Source organism: Marmota flaviventris, chromosome 5 (assembly GCF_047511675.1).
Source record: "Marmota flaviventris isolate mMarFla1 chromosome 5, mMarFla1.hap1, whole genome shotgun sequence".
Classification (NCBI taxonomy): Eukaryota; Metazoa; Chordata; class Mammalia; order Rodentia; family Sciuridae; genus Marmota; species Marmota flaviventris.
In genome coordinates, this window is record NC_092502.1 from 123,561,521 (window position 1) to 123,577,963 (window position 16,443).

General features: G+C 38.4%; 2 protein-coding genes across 4 annotated transcripts in view; one reads left to right on the forward strand and one right to left on the reverse strand.

The window, feature by feature from the left end:
• Positions 1-7,795, forward strand: part of Cdc20b (cell division cycle 20B) — a 53,828-nt gene extending 46,033 nt beyond the window's left edge. Inside the window, exons 9-12 of one of the 3 annotated variants that reach the window (XM_027938148.2) lie at positions 666-891; positions 3,055-3,180; positions 3,669-3,786; positions 7,244-7,795. In XM_027938148.2, the coding sequence (XP_027793949.2) occupies positions 666-891; positions 3,055-3,180; positions 3,669-3,786; positions 7,244-7,362 (589 nt within the window). In that variant the 3' untranslated portion in view covers positions 7,363-7,795. The remainder of the gene's footprint in view (positions 1-665; positions 892-3,054; positions 3,181-3,668; positions 3,787-7,243) is intronic. The other 2 variants (XM_027938150.2, XM_027938151.2) reach the window with 2 other exon arrangements.
• Positions 7,796-8,176: 381 nt separating this feature from the next.
• On the reverse strand, positions 8,177-16,000 carry LOC114095000 (granzyme A). Its single transcript, XM_027938158.3, has 5 exons — positions 15,887-16,000; positions 12,812-12,956; positions 10,885-11,026; positions 10,216-10,485; positions 8,177-8,529 (listed from the first exon to the last, which is right to left on the reverse strand). Exons 1-5 carry the CDS (start codon positions 15,954-15,956, stop codon positions 8,368-8,370), a joined length of 789 nt encoding a protein of 262 aa, XP_027793959.1. The 5' UTR covers positions 15,957-16,000; the 3' UTR covers positions 8,177-8,367.
• Positions 16,001-16,443: the final 443 nt, after the last annotated feature.

A 16,443-nucleotide genomic window follows, 5' to 3' on the forward strand; every position in this document is an offset into this window, starting at 1 on the left:
AGTTTTGGAGAAGTAATATTTCACGGGTCCAGTATATAAACTACTTGCTGGGAAGGTCTGGTAGCCTAAATTTATATTTTCTATGGCTGACTACTTTATTTTAAAGCCATTAGAGACATTTTTCTTTAAATTTTTTTTTTTTAGTTGTTGATGGATGTTTATTTTATTTATTTATATGTGGTGCTGAGAATTGAACCCAGAGCCTCACATGTGCTAGGCAAGCACTCTACTGCTGACCTACAATCTCAGCCCCTAGAGACATTTTTCAAAAGATATTTTTTTCTTTTTTTAAATTTTTTTTCAGAGGTTTATGGATTTTTATTTTATTCATTTATTTATATGTGGTGCTGAGGATCGAATCCAGTGCCTCACACATGCTAGGCAAGTGCTCTACCACTGAACCACAATCCTAGCCCCAAAAGATAACGTTTTGATGCCAGTGAAACTTTGCCAGAAAAACCTGTTTCACTTGTGAAAAGAGTCATTGGGACAGAATATGTCATCTTTATTAAACTAAACAATTTCCATCTATCTTTGGAAGAGTTCTAAAGGGTCTTTCAATAGTTTACCTTGAACTGTGCTTTCCTCCATGTTTTCAAATGCTTATATAGAAACAGGTCTTGATTTTTCTGTTATGTAAACCTGCTACTTTACCTCCCATGCAGTGGGTCGAGACTGGGGCATGTATATCATCACGATGTACGTATAGCCCAGCATCATGTTGGAACACTTTGCCACAAGCAAGCTGTTTGTGCTCTGAAATGGTCACTGGATGGCAGGTTGCTTTCTAGCGGCTGTAGTGATGGGCTGCTGACAATATGGCCCTATGATCCGGGTGCCAGTACACGGGGCCAACCACTGAAAGTACTGCCTCAATCTACAGCAGTCAAGGTAAAAAATCCAAAACCATTCCAGATTTCCATTTCTCGGAGACCACTGAGTATCCTTCATATATAAGAAGAAAACCATTAAGCCAATAGTTTGAAAATTTTTTCTTCTTCCAGAATTTGTTTTGGATTTTGTCATCACTCTCCTGAAAGACAGGGCTATTTATATTTCCCATAAGTCAGACTTTTTGGCTATAGATGACTGAAATCAAAGTCAAGCTCAAGCATAAGCAGAAAAGTAAATTTATTTTCTCATGTAACTGTGGAGTCCTGGGTACATGCAGTTGTTTCAAATCTTGGTTGGATCTAAGATAATTTTGAGCACTGTTACCTGAGTCCTGCCTCTTTGGCTCTTGGATCTGCTTCTCTCTGTTTAGTTCCAGTCTTTCTTCAGACTCTGTTGAGTGGGCAACATGGCTATTGCAGCTTCTGATTCAGGTTCTCCCAGATGGGCTCTGGATAAGAAAGTCAACGTTCCTGTGACTCCAGTGGAAAAATGCCAGGGAGGACTCTGGGCTGCCTTTGGTCACATTTTTATGTTCAGTTGGTACTAGGCTTTAAAAAGAGCTCCTAAATATAAAACTAAGTTAAATATTCTACTTAGTTTTCATAGAAATAACAATTATCTTTAATTATCAATGAAGTAGATGATTTACTTACATATTTACATATGATTTAATTAAATCACACAAATATAATACCACGCTCCCCTGTCATAAACAGGTTTGGTAAAATACAGTGGACTAGATACATCTACGATTTTATCCACAGAAAAAGGGGTATGGAGCACTCTAGAGAATAAACTACAAGCTTATCAAGGGTAGGAATAAATATCTTTTATTAAAGTAATGGAGAACTTTGTAAATTTAACAAGTTGGTTAAATGCAGATTGGTGAAGAGAACAGCTATTGTATACTTAGGTGTATGTTTTTGAAAAATATAATCAAATTTATAAGAAAAACATTTAGGTGCAGGTATTTAGATGGACAAAAGGATAAATAATTCATGTGGGGAAGTGCTAGAAGAATACAAATGCATAGGAAGTAGCTCATTATGGTTAATAAGAGAAATGCAAAATAAATTCCCCTTATCTGTTTTATAATTATTATAATTTCATTAGATATTGAAATATCTACATTGACAAGTATTTAAATTACTAAGATTTTATTAGTAATTTAAAATTCAAGTAATCTTTAACCAGGAAGAATTACTATCTTACATTAAAAAAAAAATAAAAGCAAACAACAAATGAAACACACGAAAACAACAAAAAATTCCATTCCTCTTTAAAAAAAAATCAATACAACCCTATAAAACCAAACCAGAATAAAATAAAAAAACAACAACGTGGGTTTCATCATTAGAAGAACAAAATCAATTAGTGTACATGATTATATAGAATGAGATTATTAAAATGATAACTATAAAAAGTATGTTAAAATATAAAAAACTGTTTATCAAGTAAACAAGAGAAAATTAAAATAGCATAAACCCAGAGTTTTCTACTTTATAAAATATTTTCATGTACAGAAGATGATATGCAAAAATGAGATTAGTTTTTAGGATGACTGATAAATGTATATAGATAAAGATAAATAAAATGTTTGTTAAATATTTTTAAAAGTTATTGTTACTAGTCATATCAATAATCAATACAAATGTGAGATGCCAAATCCTATTTTTCAGAGTTAACTATAGCCATTTATAAAATAAATTTTCTTTTCTGAAATGTGTCAGGATTTGAAATGCATTTTGAGATTTTAGAGTTGTGAGTAATCACTTGTAGCTCTTTTTTGTCTGACCACTACCTGGAACCCAAGGACACAGGTAGATAAACTAGGGAAAAGATGCATTTCAGAACCATATTCTGGGGCACACATGAGCCACTCCAGTAGCAGAGTTTTGCCCCATAGCATGTGTTGCATGTAGTTTTCCCCCACATGTTATTATTGTAATCTTTCTATAATAAAATATCCACAATTGTTAGTGTAATTTGAAGAAGAGTTGTAATGGGTGCCTTTCCTTCCAGAAGTGGCTTCTAGTTCCTGAGAAGTAAACTCTGGAAGGTGCTGTTGCTCCTACCTTTGGGTGGCAGGACCAGAAGAGCGGCCATTGCTGCAGACCCCTGAGTCCTGACCTATCTGTGCTATTATTCAAAACTTTAAAGGCTATGGATTGGTGTCCCTGGCAGTCTGCGGTCCTTGCTGTTGGAGGAGGAATGAAAGATGGATGCCTGCATATCTTGGATATAAATACTGGGAAGAGCATCCAGACTCCAAGCACAAACTCACAGGTAAAAATCTCCTCTGGAGTTCAATTTCAATCTAATTATCTAGTTTCTGGTGAAAATAATTTATGATAAAGCATAGAACCCAAATACACTTCTCCTTACCTACTGAGTCCATAGGGAATTTCAGTCTTCAAGAGTTTCTTTTTTGTAAAACCTCCTAATCTGTAAGTCCAAAGTTAGTTTAATTTATCCCCCACCACCCCATTTCCCTTCTTTCTCACCACTGCTTTGATTGTAGAACTTGACAGCAGTCTGGCTCTTCCTGGCCAGTGATCCTGGTTCCTGTAAACTCATCAGTTTATTGTTTTTAAACCTACTTAATATCCTTGGTCTTTTGTTGCTATGTGATAAACTTTCTTAAAACTAATATAATTTCCTAACACCAGCTGCGAATGGGGGATGGGTGGTAGAAAGAGCACACTGTCTAAAATCCACTTAAGTACATTGAAAATGAATCAGAAATTGCTAAAATTTTATGGTCATCATTGCAGATTTGTTCTTTAATCTGGCTACCTAAGACAAAGGAGATTGCAACAGGCCAAGGTACTCCTAAGAATGATGTGACTCTGTGGACCTGTCCCACTCTGTCCAGGTCAGGTGGATTTTTTGGTAAGTGAATGGGTAAGTAAAATGCTGTGTACCTATAAAAAAGTGGGTTATCATTGGTAGAAAAAACCTGAATGAAGAATTTTTCTCCTTCTGACTTGTCAATGTAGATATTTCAAAAGAGGAAAAAGTCCTACATCTACCCCACCTTAGAGAGTGTATAGATTAGTGTTTCTGAACTTGATTGTAATTGTTCATCATTTAAAATTGTCAAGTCTTCTCTTTGTATTTTTGTATGGATTATACATTTAGCACCATAACATCTTATTTTGAAGAAAACTTAGCAGTGTAGTATCAAGGAAATCTGAAAGGGCGAGAAATTGATATATGCAGGGAAGCCACTAAAACTCATGAGGCTTCCTCTGTGAATATCTGTCCTTTCAAGGCAGACTGCTATTTTTTTTTAATTTTGGCGCTGGGATTTGAACCCATGTGTGTACTAAGCATATGTTCTATGTCTGAGCCAAACCCCCAGCTCCAGACCTTTATTCTTTCTCAATTTAGTTCTACAAACTTTTATTGTGTCTTTTTTTTCCCCCTTCTGTAGTATGATGACTTTAATTCTTTAGGATAAATACCAAGGAGTTGCATAGCTAGGTCGCATGGCAGTTCCATTCCTAATCTTTAGAGGAACTTCCATGCTGATTTCCATAATGGTTGTACTAATTTACAATACCACCAACAGTGTAAAAGTGTTTCTTTTTCCCCACATCTTCCCCAGTATTTATTATTATTTTTAATATTTATTTTTTAGTTGTAGCTGGACACAACACTTTTATTTCACTTGTTTATTTTTGTATGTGGTGCTGAGGATTGAACCCAGGGTCTCATATGTGAGACGTGAGTACTCTACTGGTGAGCCACAACCCCAGCCCATTTATTATTATTTATATCCTTGATGACTGCCATATTGGGTCTTTTTTGAGACTTATCATGAGAGAGGAAAGAACCAGGTCCTGTCCTCAGGGTCTTGATACTTGAATGTTAGTGGGGGCCTGGGGCAAGTAGGTGTCTGCTTCTACCCAGCCCTGAGAGACAGGAAGACAAAAGTGGTGGCTGAAGAAGGGACAGAGCACTGGCTCCTCTAGATCTCTGATAGTATATCTCGTTTTTTCCTTTCTCCACTTGACCTTGTCTTCTGGTCAATTCTACTATATTCCCAGAACATTGTGGGATGCAGATGATATGCAGGTAAAGGAGAGAGACGATGTTTTTACTCTCATGGAGGCTATACTTTGTGAAAGGAGACATACAGAAAACAAATATATGCAAAATTAGATAGTGCTAATACCACACCTCTCTTTGGAGATTGTGAGAATGTTATTTAGCAATAACAAAATGTTCTTATCAGATAGACTTCCTGCCTCTGCTGGCCAGCCCTGCAGACCCCTGGTTAACCTCAGAATGAACTTTTCTTCAACTCTCACACTGTGTGGTCTGATAAACAAGAAAGGCAACTTTTGACAGAGCCACTTTGGTGACAAGGTACAAATGTAGGAGGTGAATGAATTGATCCCTTCCTTATTTTAAATCATAAGATACAGAACTCCCTGGGATTTTTCAGAGAAATATTTCCAATCAGGCCTTAAAACCAGGTTCTTTACAATTCCAATAGCTGGTAGGGCCTTAGCTAGGTGGAGGTATGGGATAGATACTTGAATCAATTTCCCTATTCTTGGAATAAAGACTTCATACAGGTACATTTTTTTTTTCCTCTTTATTGGCCTTAACAAGCTGTTAAGTACTTTAGTTTTAATTCTTTGGGATTTCTTTTACTATTATCAGAAAAAACTTCAAATAGTTTGTTTAACCTTTTATTTTCTTAAAATATTGGTGGTTGAAGATGTGGATATTTTTGAGCTCTGAGATCCTGGTTTTCATTTCTAACCTAGTCGTTCTTTTTATATGGAATATTTCCCAAAAGTGTTTAGCAGAATGATTGTTACACAAGCACACATCATGTGGTCAGATGACTTTGGAGTTCTGGGTTAAATGAGAACAGTTCTTTCTTAAGGATATCTCAAAGGCTTGGATACATTATATGTAGTGTTATTCTTTCAGAGGAGGTTCTGGTATTTTTTCCAAATAAATCTGGGGTGCATCCTGAGGTACTTGTTCTATGAACCACTCTATGGATCATAGCCCTTTGGCATGGAACTGCTCTGGTGTTTACTTTCTACGTGTTTTCTTCTTGAGACCTTGACTAAGACCTGGATTAGGGACTTCTAAACCTGGGGTTGTGAATCATTAGACTATCAATGTAATAAGTTAAGATCAAAATTAAAAAATGAAACAGAATACTACAAAATAGAATATGATAGTATAAATTGAATGGAAAAAATAGAAAAATAGGTGTTGGTTTGTGAAATTTTTGTTAGAGATATGCACTAAATTTACCTATCTAGATATAGGATTGCTGCATATAATGTAATTTTGACTGTGAGTAATGGTCAAAGAGGAAAAAAAGCTATTCTAGATTATAATCATATCTTTACTAAGCCTCACAGTGTTAACCACAGTCATGATTCTGTAGGGGGTAATTTTAGTTAAAGAGGCCTCACCCATCTGACTACAGGAGAAAGATAACTTATAATTATTCCTACCTCCAAAATAATTGTAACTCCTAAGCTTTCAAACAGGAGTAGTCAGTTTCTAGCTTCCGTGTGAGAACTGGTCTTTGATTTGGTTTCTGAAGTCCATAGCAAATGTGCCAATATGTGGTCTCGTTTATGACCACAACAACATGAAAAAAAACAAAACAAAAACAACATTTCAAGGCTTCTAGTGACAGTATTCTTGGAACTTGGGAGGTAATCGCTAAAAGTGGTTCTTTGTCTGAGATACAGATGGCATTTCCCAACTATACAGTAAGTAGATTGATGTAATTACTGTGAGTTCAACCTGGATTATCCAGGTGAACCCTAAGTCCAATGAAGAGTGTTCTTATAAGAGAATCAGAGGACAAACACACAGAAGAGGAACTATGTGAACTCAGAGACAGAGATTGGAGTGATGTGGCCACAAAACAAGGATTGCCAACAGCTGCCAGACACCAGGAGTGCCAAGGCACAGAAGCCATACCCCAGTCCCCTGAGGGAGTGCAGCCTGCTGACCCCTACATGTTAGACTTCCCATCTCCAGACTGAGAGGATCATCTTCCCTTGTTCTCAGCCATACAGTTTGTGGTCATTTGCTTTGGTAGCCCCAGGATATTGATATGGGGGAGGAGCACCTAGAGGAGAAATGCTTGTCAAAACCTCAGACACTTGGAGATGCTTCTGAGTCAGATCTGGCTGGTGTTTCCCAGCATGCTTTTACAGGAGCCAGCTCTGAGTGGTGGAATGGGGAGGCCTTTTACCCCTGGATGGAATGTATGGCCCCACATGAGGTTGCCTACAGTCTTTAACAACATCCCTGGACACATAGAATATGAGAATATGAACTGTTCTTGTTCTCCCAGGTCACAGAGGCAGAGTGCTGCACCTGGCCTTGAGTCCAGACCAGACCCAGGTGTTTTCTGCTGCAGCTGATGGGATGGCCACCGTGTGGAAGTGCTGCCAGTCACCCAACCCTTCCTAGATGCAGTTTCTTCCTTTTAAGTGAGAGTAGTGATACTGGTTTTTGTTCTCCACGTGATTGTTATGAGTATCCAACATGATGAAGGGCTCTTTCCAGTGTGAACGCCTGCTCCTCTGACCTTCTCTCTCAGGCTACTTTATTAGCCTTGCTTCTTTCTTTGCATCTCCTAGAGATCATCTCTCTGCTTCTCTGCTTCTCTGCTTCTCTCTGCTTCCCTCTCCCTCCTTCCTTCTCTTCCCTCCTCCCAGACTTCCTCCTTCTCTGCCTTCTCTTTATCTCTTCCTTTTTAAAGATCTATTTTCACTGCTGAAGTCAGAATAATATATACAGCAAACCTTGGTTCTTTCCCATCCGACTTTTCCCTTAAGTTCCAAATTCATATTTCTTACTGCTTCAGATATTTCCTTTTTGAAAGAGTTCAATCTTTAGCTCAAACTCAACCCATTCACTTGAAAAATTCTTATTAAAATCCTCCTACATGCTGTGTGTTATATTATGTGTGCATATTATTTCCTCTAAAATAGCTCTTCTGTAGCATTTCCTTTTTCTCCATGTTTTAGTCTGTTATAACAAAATACACAAAACTGGGTAACTTATAAATAATATGAGTTCATTTAGCTCATGGTATTGGAAGCTGGGAGGTCCAAATGCATGGCACTGGCATCTGGTAAGGGTCTTTACATGGTGTCACCCTATGGCAGAAAGTGAAAGTGACACCCACAAGAGACCAAGAAAGAAGAGGGGGCTGCTTTTATGACAAACCCACTCTCATGGTCATCATCTGACTCCCATAATAATGACAGTAATCCATTCGTGAGGGCAAAGCTGTCATCACCTTTTATTAGACCACAGCTCCCAATCCAGTTGCATTGGAGCTTTCCAACACATGAAATTTGGGAACACATTCAAACCCATTAACATTGTAGGAGAGAAACAGTCATACAAGTTGATTTTATTTGCAATATGATTAAGGAAGTGACAGCAAGTGAAATAAATTACGATCACCTAAACTTCTCCCTTCACAGTCTTCATTATCCAGTTGAGGTGTTTCTCTGAGAGGAGAGTGTAGATGCCAGGCCCTTGAGGGGCTCCACATCTCCCTTGAAGGCCAAAGGCAGTGGTGCCTCTGAAAATGCCCTCGCATAGCAAAGGGCTTCCAGAATCTCCCTGGGGGAAGACAAGAGGGGTTGGGACTGGGGTCAGTTTGTGAAACACGACTAGAGAAATGGAGGAAATTCTTCAGCATTTGTTATAGAGGTAAGAACAACCTTGGGCTGGGATTGTAGCTTAATGGTAGACCGCTCACCTAGCATGGGCGAGGTCCTGGGTTCGATCCTCAGCACCACATAAAAATAAATTAATTAAAGATACTGTGTCCAGTTACAATTAAAAAAATAAATATTAAAAAAGAACAACCTTGACTTAACTGAAAATTAATGCGTAAAAAATCAAAATGCTTTGAATTATTTTAATATTTTAAAACATGAAAATGGAAATTTTGAGGTTGATTCTCTGCTTCTAGCACAAATAGTAGCTTCCAGGCCCCCTCCTGTTTGTCATCTCCCCTAAAAACTTAGTGACTCAAGGGATACGTTTTCAAATGCAGATGATACAATAAGGCAAAGAATAAAAGCCATGTTTTCTGGTTCCTCTAGCAGACAACTGTCTTCACACAAAAACAAAACCAAAATCCTTTTTTGGAAGCTTGGGTTTATGACTGCATAAAATAAGGAACCATCTGAGAAATTGGATTCCTCCCTAAATAGATTGATTTCCCCTGCCTGTTATAGCACCTGGAATTTGCAGAATTAGTCTTTTATGCTTAACTTATCAATGAGCAGCCCAGGGTATTGAGAGAGTAGGGTGGGATTGCTAAGTGCCATTGGTAGGGATTGGCTGGTAGGAGGGGACTAGCATTTGGGGAGACTGCTGTAGCCTCAGGATGTGGTATATGAGATCCAAAAGTAGGAAGTTCTGGGTTCCTGGGTGCCCAAAGTGGAGTATGTTGAAGTACGTGGGAGGGAGGCTAAAGAAGAGAGTACAGAAGAGTGCTAAAGACAAATGCCATCTTTCCCTGGGATCTGGCTAGCCTTGGTCCTGAAGGCAGGATATGGTACCTGGGAGACGGAGACCTCTGGCTCTCTCAGTGTCTGGTAATTCTCCAGACATGCATTGCACACACTTCTGAGAGTTCCTAGGGTCTTGGTGAAAGGTGGGAAATGACAAACCAGTACCTAAGCTTAAAAATCTGGAAAGTATTTTTTCTGTTCCTGTCTTTAAACCGAGTCTGTCCCTTTTTTTCTCAGGGGACCTTGGGATAGAAGCTTACATTTTCTGTGGTGTGGCTCAGACTTGGAAGTTGTTTGCTGGGAATTTACTCAGTTCTAGGAAGCTCTGAGGTTTAGCCTAAGGTCCTCAGACAGGCTTGGGAATGACAGGCTTTCAAGATCGCTCAGGTTAAATGTCAGAGGAACTTTTGGGGTGGTACTGAGGATGGAGAGGAGACCCAAGGCCTTTGAGGAGTCCCGATTTAAGCTCTCCTCAGTGTTGTATATATCTTCAAGTTTAGATCTATTTGAGGTAATATGAAAAATGAGAAAAAAGCATTGCTTCTTAGTGGTTTTTGATACAAAACCAGGATGATGTAGTAGGTCAACCATGCACTAGCAGAGAACTTCTTATTTTCAATTGCTCATTTAAGCTGAGAACATTAATATATTTCACTGGGGTTTTATCAAATTCTTTGAAAAATCACTAAAACCCTGTAGAAGTTGTGACAAGACAAAGCAGGCCATTACATTGTATCTGCATGCCTTACTCCATAGCTAATGTGTGAGATCTTATTTTACTTACATTGCATGAATCTTTTCCACCACGGGGGCTTCCAGCACAAACCATGTTCAGTCCAATCACAGGTTTAAAATCATAGTGATCTTTATCATTGCAGATTTTTCTGTCTATGATGGTAATATTGACTTCTCTCAAAGTATCTGATGGAGGTGACTCATTGTGAACCATGCCCCACCCTGCAACTCGACACACAGTTCCTGGTTTCACATCGTCCCCCCTTTCAGGTAGTTGAAGGATAGCCACATTTTTATTAATTTTTGCACGTTTCTTCAGCTGTTGGATGACAAGCATAATGAGTTAATAGAAATAGATAAACATTGACTTTTTTTTTTTGTACCAAGGATTGAGCCCAGGAATGCTTAACCACTGAGGCTAATACCCAGCCCTTTTTATTTTGAAACAGGATCTTGCTAAGTTGCTTAGCACCTCACATAATTTCTGAGGATGGCCTTGAACTTGCAATACTTCTGCCTCAGCCTCCTCAGCTGCTAGAATTACCGTGTGTGCCACTGTGCCTGACAAACATTGACTTTTTTAACTGAAATTCTAGCCCAACCCACTGTGACCCCCTTGCATGATATTATACAGTAGAGGCACTGAGGAAAGGCTTCTATGAAGGTGGCCATATTGAAGAGGGTTCTAAAACAAAAGAACATGATCAAAGGCACATACCTGTAGAAGTTTAAGATCACCTTCATGTGTGTATTTATCATAGCATGGGTAGGGAAACTCTTTCTTGACAGACATTATCTGTTTTTCTGTCTCATGCTTGGTAATTGAGTGAGCCCCAAGAATGACCTGAGATCTTTTGCTCCTGGAATAGAAACAACACTATTTACTGGGTTTATTCTTTAATCAGAACCAGAGCATATTATGTGTTGATCAATTTCATTGTATTGTTTGTAAATATACTTCTGTAGAAATACTTCATGGCTCAAAATAAAATGTGTGCTTTAAAGGGTAGAAAGTAAGATGCTTATGAATCCATTGTCATCATTGTCTTAGTTTTATGTTGCTGTAACAAAACACCCAAGGCTGAGTGACTTATAAAGAAAAGAGGTTTTCTTTTACTCACAGTTTTGGAGTCTAAGAGCATGGCATCTGTTTAGCTTCTGATGAGGGCCTCATGCCATGTCAACTCATGGCAGAAAAGTGGGAAGCAGGCATGTGTAGATGAGAAGGTGTGTGGAAGTGTAGGTACAGAATGGAGGAAGCAGAAAGTGAGTTGAGGAAGCTGAACTTGCTTTATAATAACTGCTCTCGTGGTAATTAGTCCACTTTCAAGGCTGCATTAATCTCTTCATGAGGGTAGAAACACTATGATCCAAGTACCTCTTAAAAGTCCCACTACCTCTCAATATGGTTACACTGGGGACCACATTTCCAGCACATGAACCTTTCAGGGACAAACCATATTCAAACCATGACAGTCATCATCATCTACCAGCTTATTTATAAAAAGCTAAACTAGGTTCATTGAAAAACAAACGAGAATTCCATGACAGGAAAGTCAAACTGTGTTCTAGTTTGCCCTCTCCCCTCACCCTGTTTAGCTGTGATAGAGAATTAGGCTGCATAGTATAGGAAAAGAAAATTTTCAGTAATCCAGTGACAGAAGCAAAAGGCACTAGATATAGTTGTAGGTTAAGGCACAGAAGAGATCTTTATAAAAGAACAATGAACTCGTCTTAAATAGAACAACTTCTAGCAACAGATGGCTCCAGAAAGGCCCCTGTTTGCATGGTGTTGAGGAGGTGTGTATTGCAGGGATGGTGATCTGAACGAGGGGCCCAAGTTTCATTCTGGTTAACAAAATCAAAATACTCTCTTAACAATTAATGCTTAGTGCTATTACCATTCACAGTCTGTTATAAATTATGCCAACTGATATTCATACTGTCCTTTTACCATCACATCAGCTGGGATTGGTCTCACTCAAGACATTAGAAATGTGCTTTTCATTAGAGCATAGGGAGCTGTCTGAATCTGCATGGTCCTGTATGGTAGCTAATAGCCACATGTGGTACCTAAGGACTTCAAATGTAGCTAGGGTGGGACTGAGGAAGAAAATTTGCAATTTTATTCAGCTTTAATTGATTTAAGTTTGTATAATCCCATGTGGCTCTCATATTAGACAGCCCAGGTTTAGAGGCTTGGTTTAGAGAGTGGAGAAAAGAGTAGGCCTGGGAAGAGTTTCAAGGTAATAGCTGACAAGGGCTAAAGGATGGCTGAAGGAAAGAGAGGGGTCCATTGAGGGACACAGGAAGGCATTGGAAACAGATTTTCTTTATCTGATGGCTCTACCAGCCCGCTAGGCAGTGGAACTTTAACCCTTCCCTGCTGTGGTAATGTTTTGCAGTACCTCTACCCAGTAGCTGTAGCAGATACCTTCAGAAAGAGTTTGTGGATACTGTTTGTACATTGGCTTGATTCTTTGTGGAAAGTCTGGGCTTAATTTCCTTTTCGGTTAAAGCAAACACCCAAAGATTTAAGTGATCTGAAAATAAATGTGAATCTCCCGGGGCTTAGTAGAGATTTTTTATTATTTCTCCAAATTAGAATATCTTCACAAAAGTGTTTTTAAAAACTAAGCACTTACAGGATACAGTGGGCTGCAGTCAACACCCAGTTTCTTGCAATCAAAGAGCCAGCACAGATGTTGCTTTTGTCAAGTTTAAGTAAGACCATGTAGGGTCTCGAATGAGGAGTTACTTCATTTCCTCCAATAATTCTTACACAGCCATCTGCTCAAAAGAAAAAGGTGAATCAGATCCATGCCCATCACAGAGAGCTCTTCATAAAGCTGTGTTCGTTTGCCCCTTGTTTTTCTCCACGTAGACCTGTAGACATCTGACTGTAAATCTTGTCCTGTTGAACTGTCTGAAAGCTCCCTGCTGTTGTGGCCACAGAAGCCATGCCATTGGTGTTCCAGGGACAACAGGTTGGAAATCTATCACCAACCTCTAACCTCAGGCCCTGTAGAAGGCAGAGAGCTGAGTTTTGGTCTATTCCAGCAGCTGCTTTGGAACATGCTAGTGGTGGTGCTGACTTGTGGGCTGAGTATTAGTTTGGGGAAGCAGAGGGGGCTTTTGGAAGCATGAGGACTTACCTTTTCAACCCAGGCCCTTTCAGAAACACAGCACACAACTTGATATCACCACCTTTTAGCTATGATCTTTGGTCACTGTGAGGCTATTGAATTGCATTGTGCTCATTCATGGGTTGAGAACATCATCTATTACACTGAAGGATTCTCTTCAATCTCAAAGCCAACACACATGGTTTAATCTAAGATCTTTCCAGTGATACAGGGGGAAAGGGAGAGAGATGCCAAGACTAGAGAATTCTGTCTTAGTAAAATTTCCATGATGGTAGGTTAGGAGTATAGACCGATTTTTAGAGAAAAATGAGACCTAAACACAGGCATATCATACACGTTAGTCAAGAGGACCTGTGTCTATGAGTATGTGAATACTCTTGGCTCTCCACTTTCTATACCAGATATTCTTGAAATCTAAAATATTTCTCTTGACTTTTGGCTAAGACTCATATTTCCTGAATAGGTCACAATGCCTCTTATTCCATAATTAAATTTAATTCACTGCCAAATTCACAGAAAGTTAACAATAGAAAGTTAACATAGAAGCTTTTCATAAGGTTTGATGAGGGTGAAGGTAAGGGGAAAGGAATGACCACAAGGGCTCTATTTTCCACAAGGGAAATAGGAAGGCAAAATTCTAGGCTTTAGAAATAAGAAGGTTAGGACACTTTAAAAGAACTTCAGTCACATTCCCTTTTTTCCCCTAGGGTGAGTCAGATATAGATAGATTTCAGAGGTGCACTTTTGGACTTGTGGATTTTCAGGACTGCAAAAATCACAAACTCAATAAATACTCTCCTTTGAAGAATTCTGTGATTGTTTGGTTGAATACATATACTGGCCTCAGAAACACATATCTAATTAGTTATATATTATAGTAGAATGCATTTTGACACATCATATATAAATGGAGTATAACTTCTTGTTCTTCTGGTTATATATGAGGTAGGTTCACAACAGTTGTGTAATCATATATGCACATAGGGTCATAATGTCCAATTCATACTATTATCTTTCCTATTTGCAGTCCCACTAGCAATGTATGAGTCTATTTCCCCACCCCCACATTCTTGCCAGCATTTATTGTTGCTTGTATTTATAATAATTGCCTTTCTGAGTGGAGTGAGATGAAATTCACTACTCAATGTAGTTTTGATTTGCATTTTCCTAATTGCTAGAGATGTCGGACATTTTTTTCATATATTTTCTATCAATTGTATTTCTTCTTCTGGGTTGGGGTTAAAGTAAGTGGGAAATACTGAAATCTCTGTCCCCTCAGAATTAAATTAAATTAGAATTTATGAGGCAAGTGTGAAGTCAGTATTTTAAAAATGTTCTCCAGATTGTTCTATGTGTAGGAGGTTGAGACCACTTGGTTCAGAGCATTATGCCCTGCTCTGCTGTGTCTGTTCCCTCTATGGCACAATACTATGCTCTCAAACACAGGAAACAGAGTGGAGCAGAGAAAGTTGCTTTTGTTATTTCCTTTGAACAAAAGAGATAGTTGGGTTAAAAAAAAAGAGGTCCTATTTTCACTGTTTCATGCTTAACACTCCCGAGTGTGGTCATAACATACCACGCTTTTAATGCTTACTGTGTGGTCCCAAATGTTCTGCAACATTGTTATTTTTGATTTTTTTTCATTTTTAGGTGCAAGATAAACCAGGGAACTTTCTGAGAATTCCTGGCATTCAGGTTGTTACATAAGCCCCTACTCTCCATTTCTACCAAAGCTGATGGATTTTGGGGCAACGCTGGCTGCCTCCATATTTATGAATGGCCCCAGGTAGTTCTCATTTCCTGGTAGGTTCCTCAAGGAAAATCTAGAACTACTCAGGAGTTAATAGCCTTCCAGTGACAACACTATACATTTTACAGCATCACAACCCATGTTGTGTGTGGAACTCACACAAAATCAGGGATATTGGTTACCATTTAGCACACCAAAGAGGTAACTGAATAGAAAACACTCCAGCTCTCCTGAGCTTATGTAAGGACTTTCCCAACATCCTGATCTATGCCCGTGGAGACTATCTAGCCTAGAGAAATAACTCCTGAATTCTAAGCAGCCCTGATTTATCTCTGTGTCTCGGGCAGCTTTGTCTTAATCGTCTTTAAGACTAATCTATGCATTTTCTGCAGCAAGAAAGGCTGAACTGACTAAGGTACTACTATTCTTTTCCCAAAAGGTACAATTTGTTTTCCTAACTCAAGATTATTTTGTTTGGTTGTCTGCTCATTTTTACATTATCAGTTTTGGCAATTTCCAAACTATAGATTGGCAGCAATAAATATTAGTGAGTCTGTCTTTTTTTTTTTTTTTTTTTTTAAAAAAAAAAGAAATTATGAAGAGAAAAGAATATTTTTCTTCAAAATAAAGAAATATTTAGAACACACACACATACATATAAGAATGCTAAATACACACACACACACATACACACAAGAATGCTAAACATTTTAAGACTTAGAGAAAAATTTTTTCTCAGTATAATATTTTAGGTAATATTATCAAAGATTCTCTGCACCATTTAGCTTAATGGTTGTGATGGAAATGATAAGAATCAGTCTTACCTTCAGAAATTAGCAGGAGAAAAATGACAATTGAGAGAGAAGATGCGAGAAATGTACGGGAGTTCCTCATTGTGGCTGGTGTCCCACATCAATCAACATGAAAATCTGTTTTCAGCTCTTGACTACCTCTGTCTTATTTAACAGAGTTCAAAGGATGTGGTTTCCTTCTCTCTCTTTCTTTGAAATTTCAAAGTTTACATTAGAAAATGAAACTCAAGTGAGAGCAGCCAGTGAAGGTGGCCAGTGAGCATGCTGCCAAGGGAGAGCATCCTACCCCACAGAGCAGGACGTCAGGGAGCCACATTCCCATCAGAACACAGTACAGCAGAAGGGACTTCAAAATGTCTCAGCTAAGATTTTAAAGCCTTTTTCATCATCAGCAATATTAATTTTAGTATCCATGAATGAAAGTTTTTTAAGACTTAAAAATTAGAGCTTTTAAAAAAATCCTTAAATTGGTCACTAATCAATTTTTTCCTAGCTATCTCCTTGGGTTATATAAGAATTAGTAGGTCAGTGCAAGAGGAGGTCAGGGGGAGGCTTATGTACACTTAAGC

Coding starts and splice junctions, on each gene's coding strand:
- LOC114095000 (XM_027938158.3), bottom strand. CDS start 15,956: ATGAGGAACTCCCGTACATTTCTCGCATCTTCTCTCTCAATTGTCATT. Junction 12,957..15,886: donor TCTCCTGCTAATTTCTGAAG/GTAAGACTGATT, acceptor TCTTTTGAGCAG/ATGGCTGTGTAAGAATTATT. Junction 11,027..12,811: donor ACTGCAGCCCACTGTATCCT/GTAAGTGCTTAG, acceptor TTTCTATTCCAG/GAGCAAAAGATCTCAGGTCA.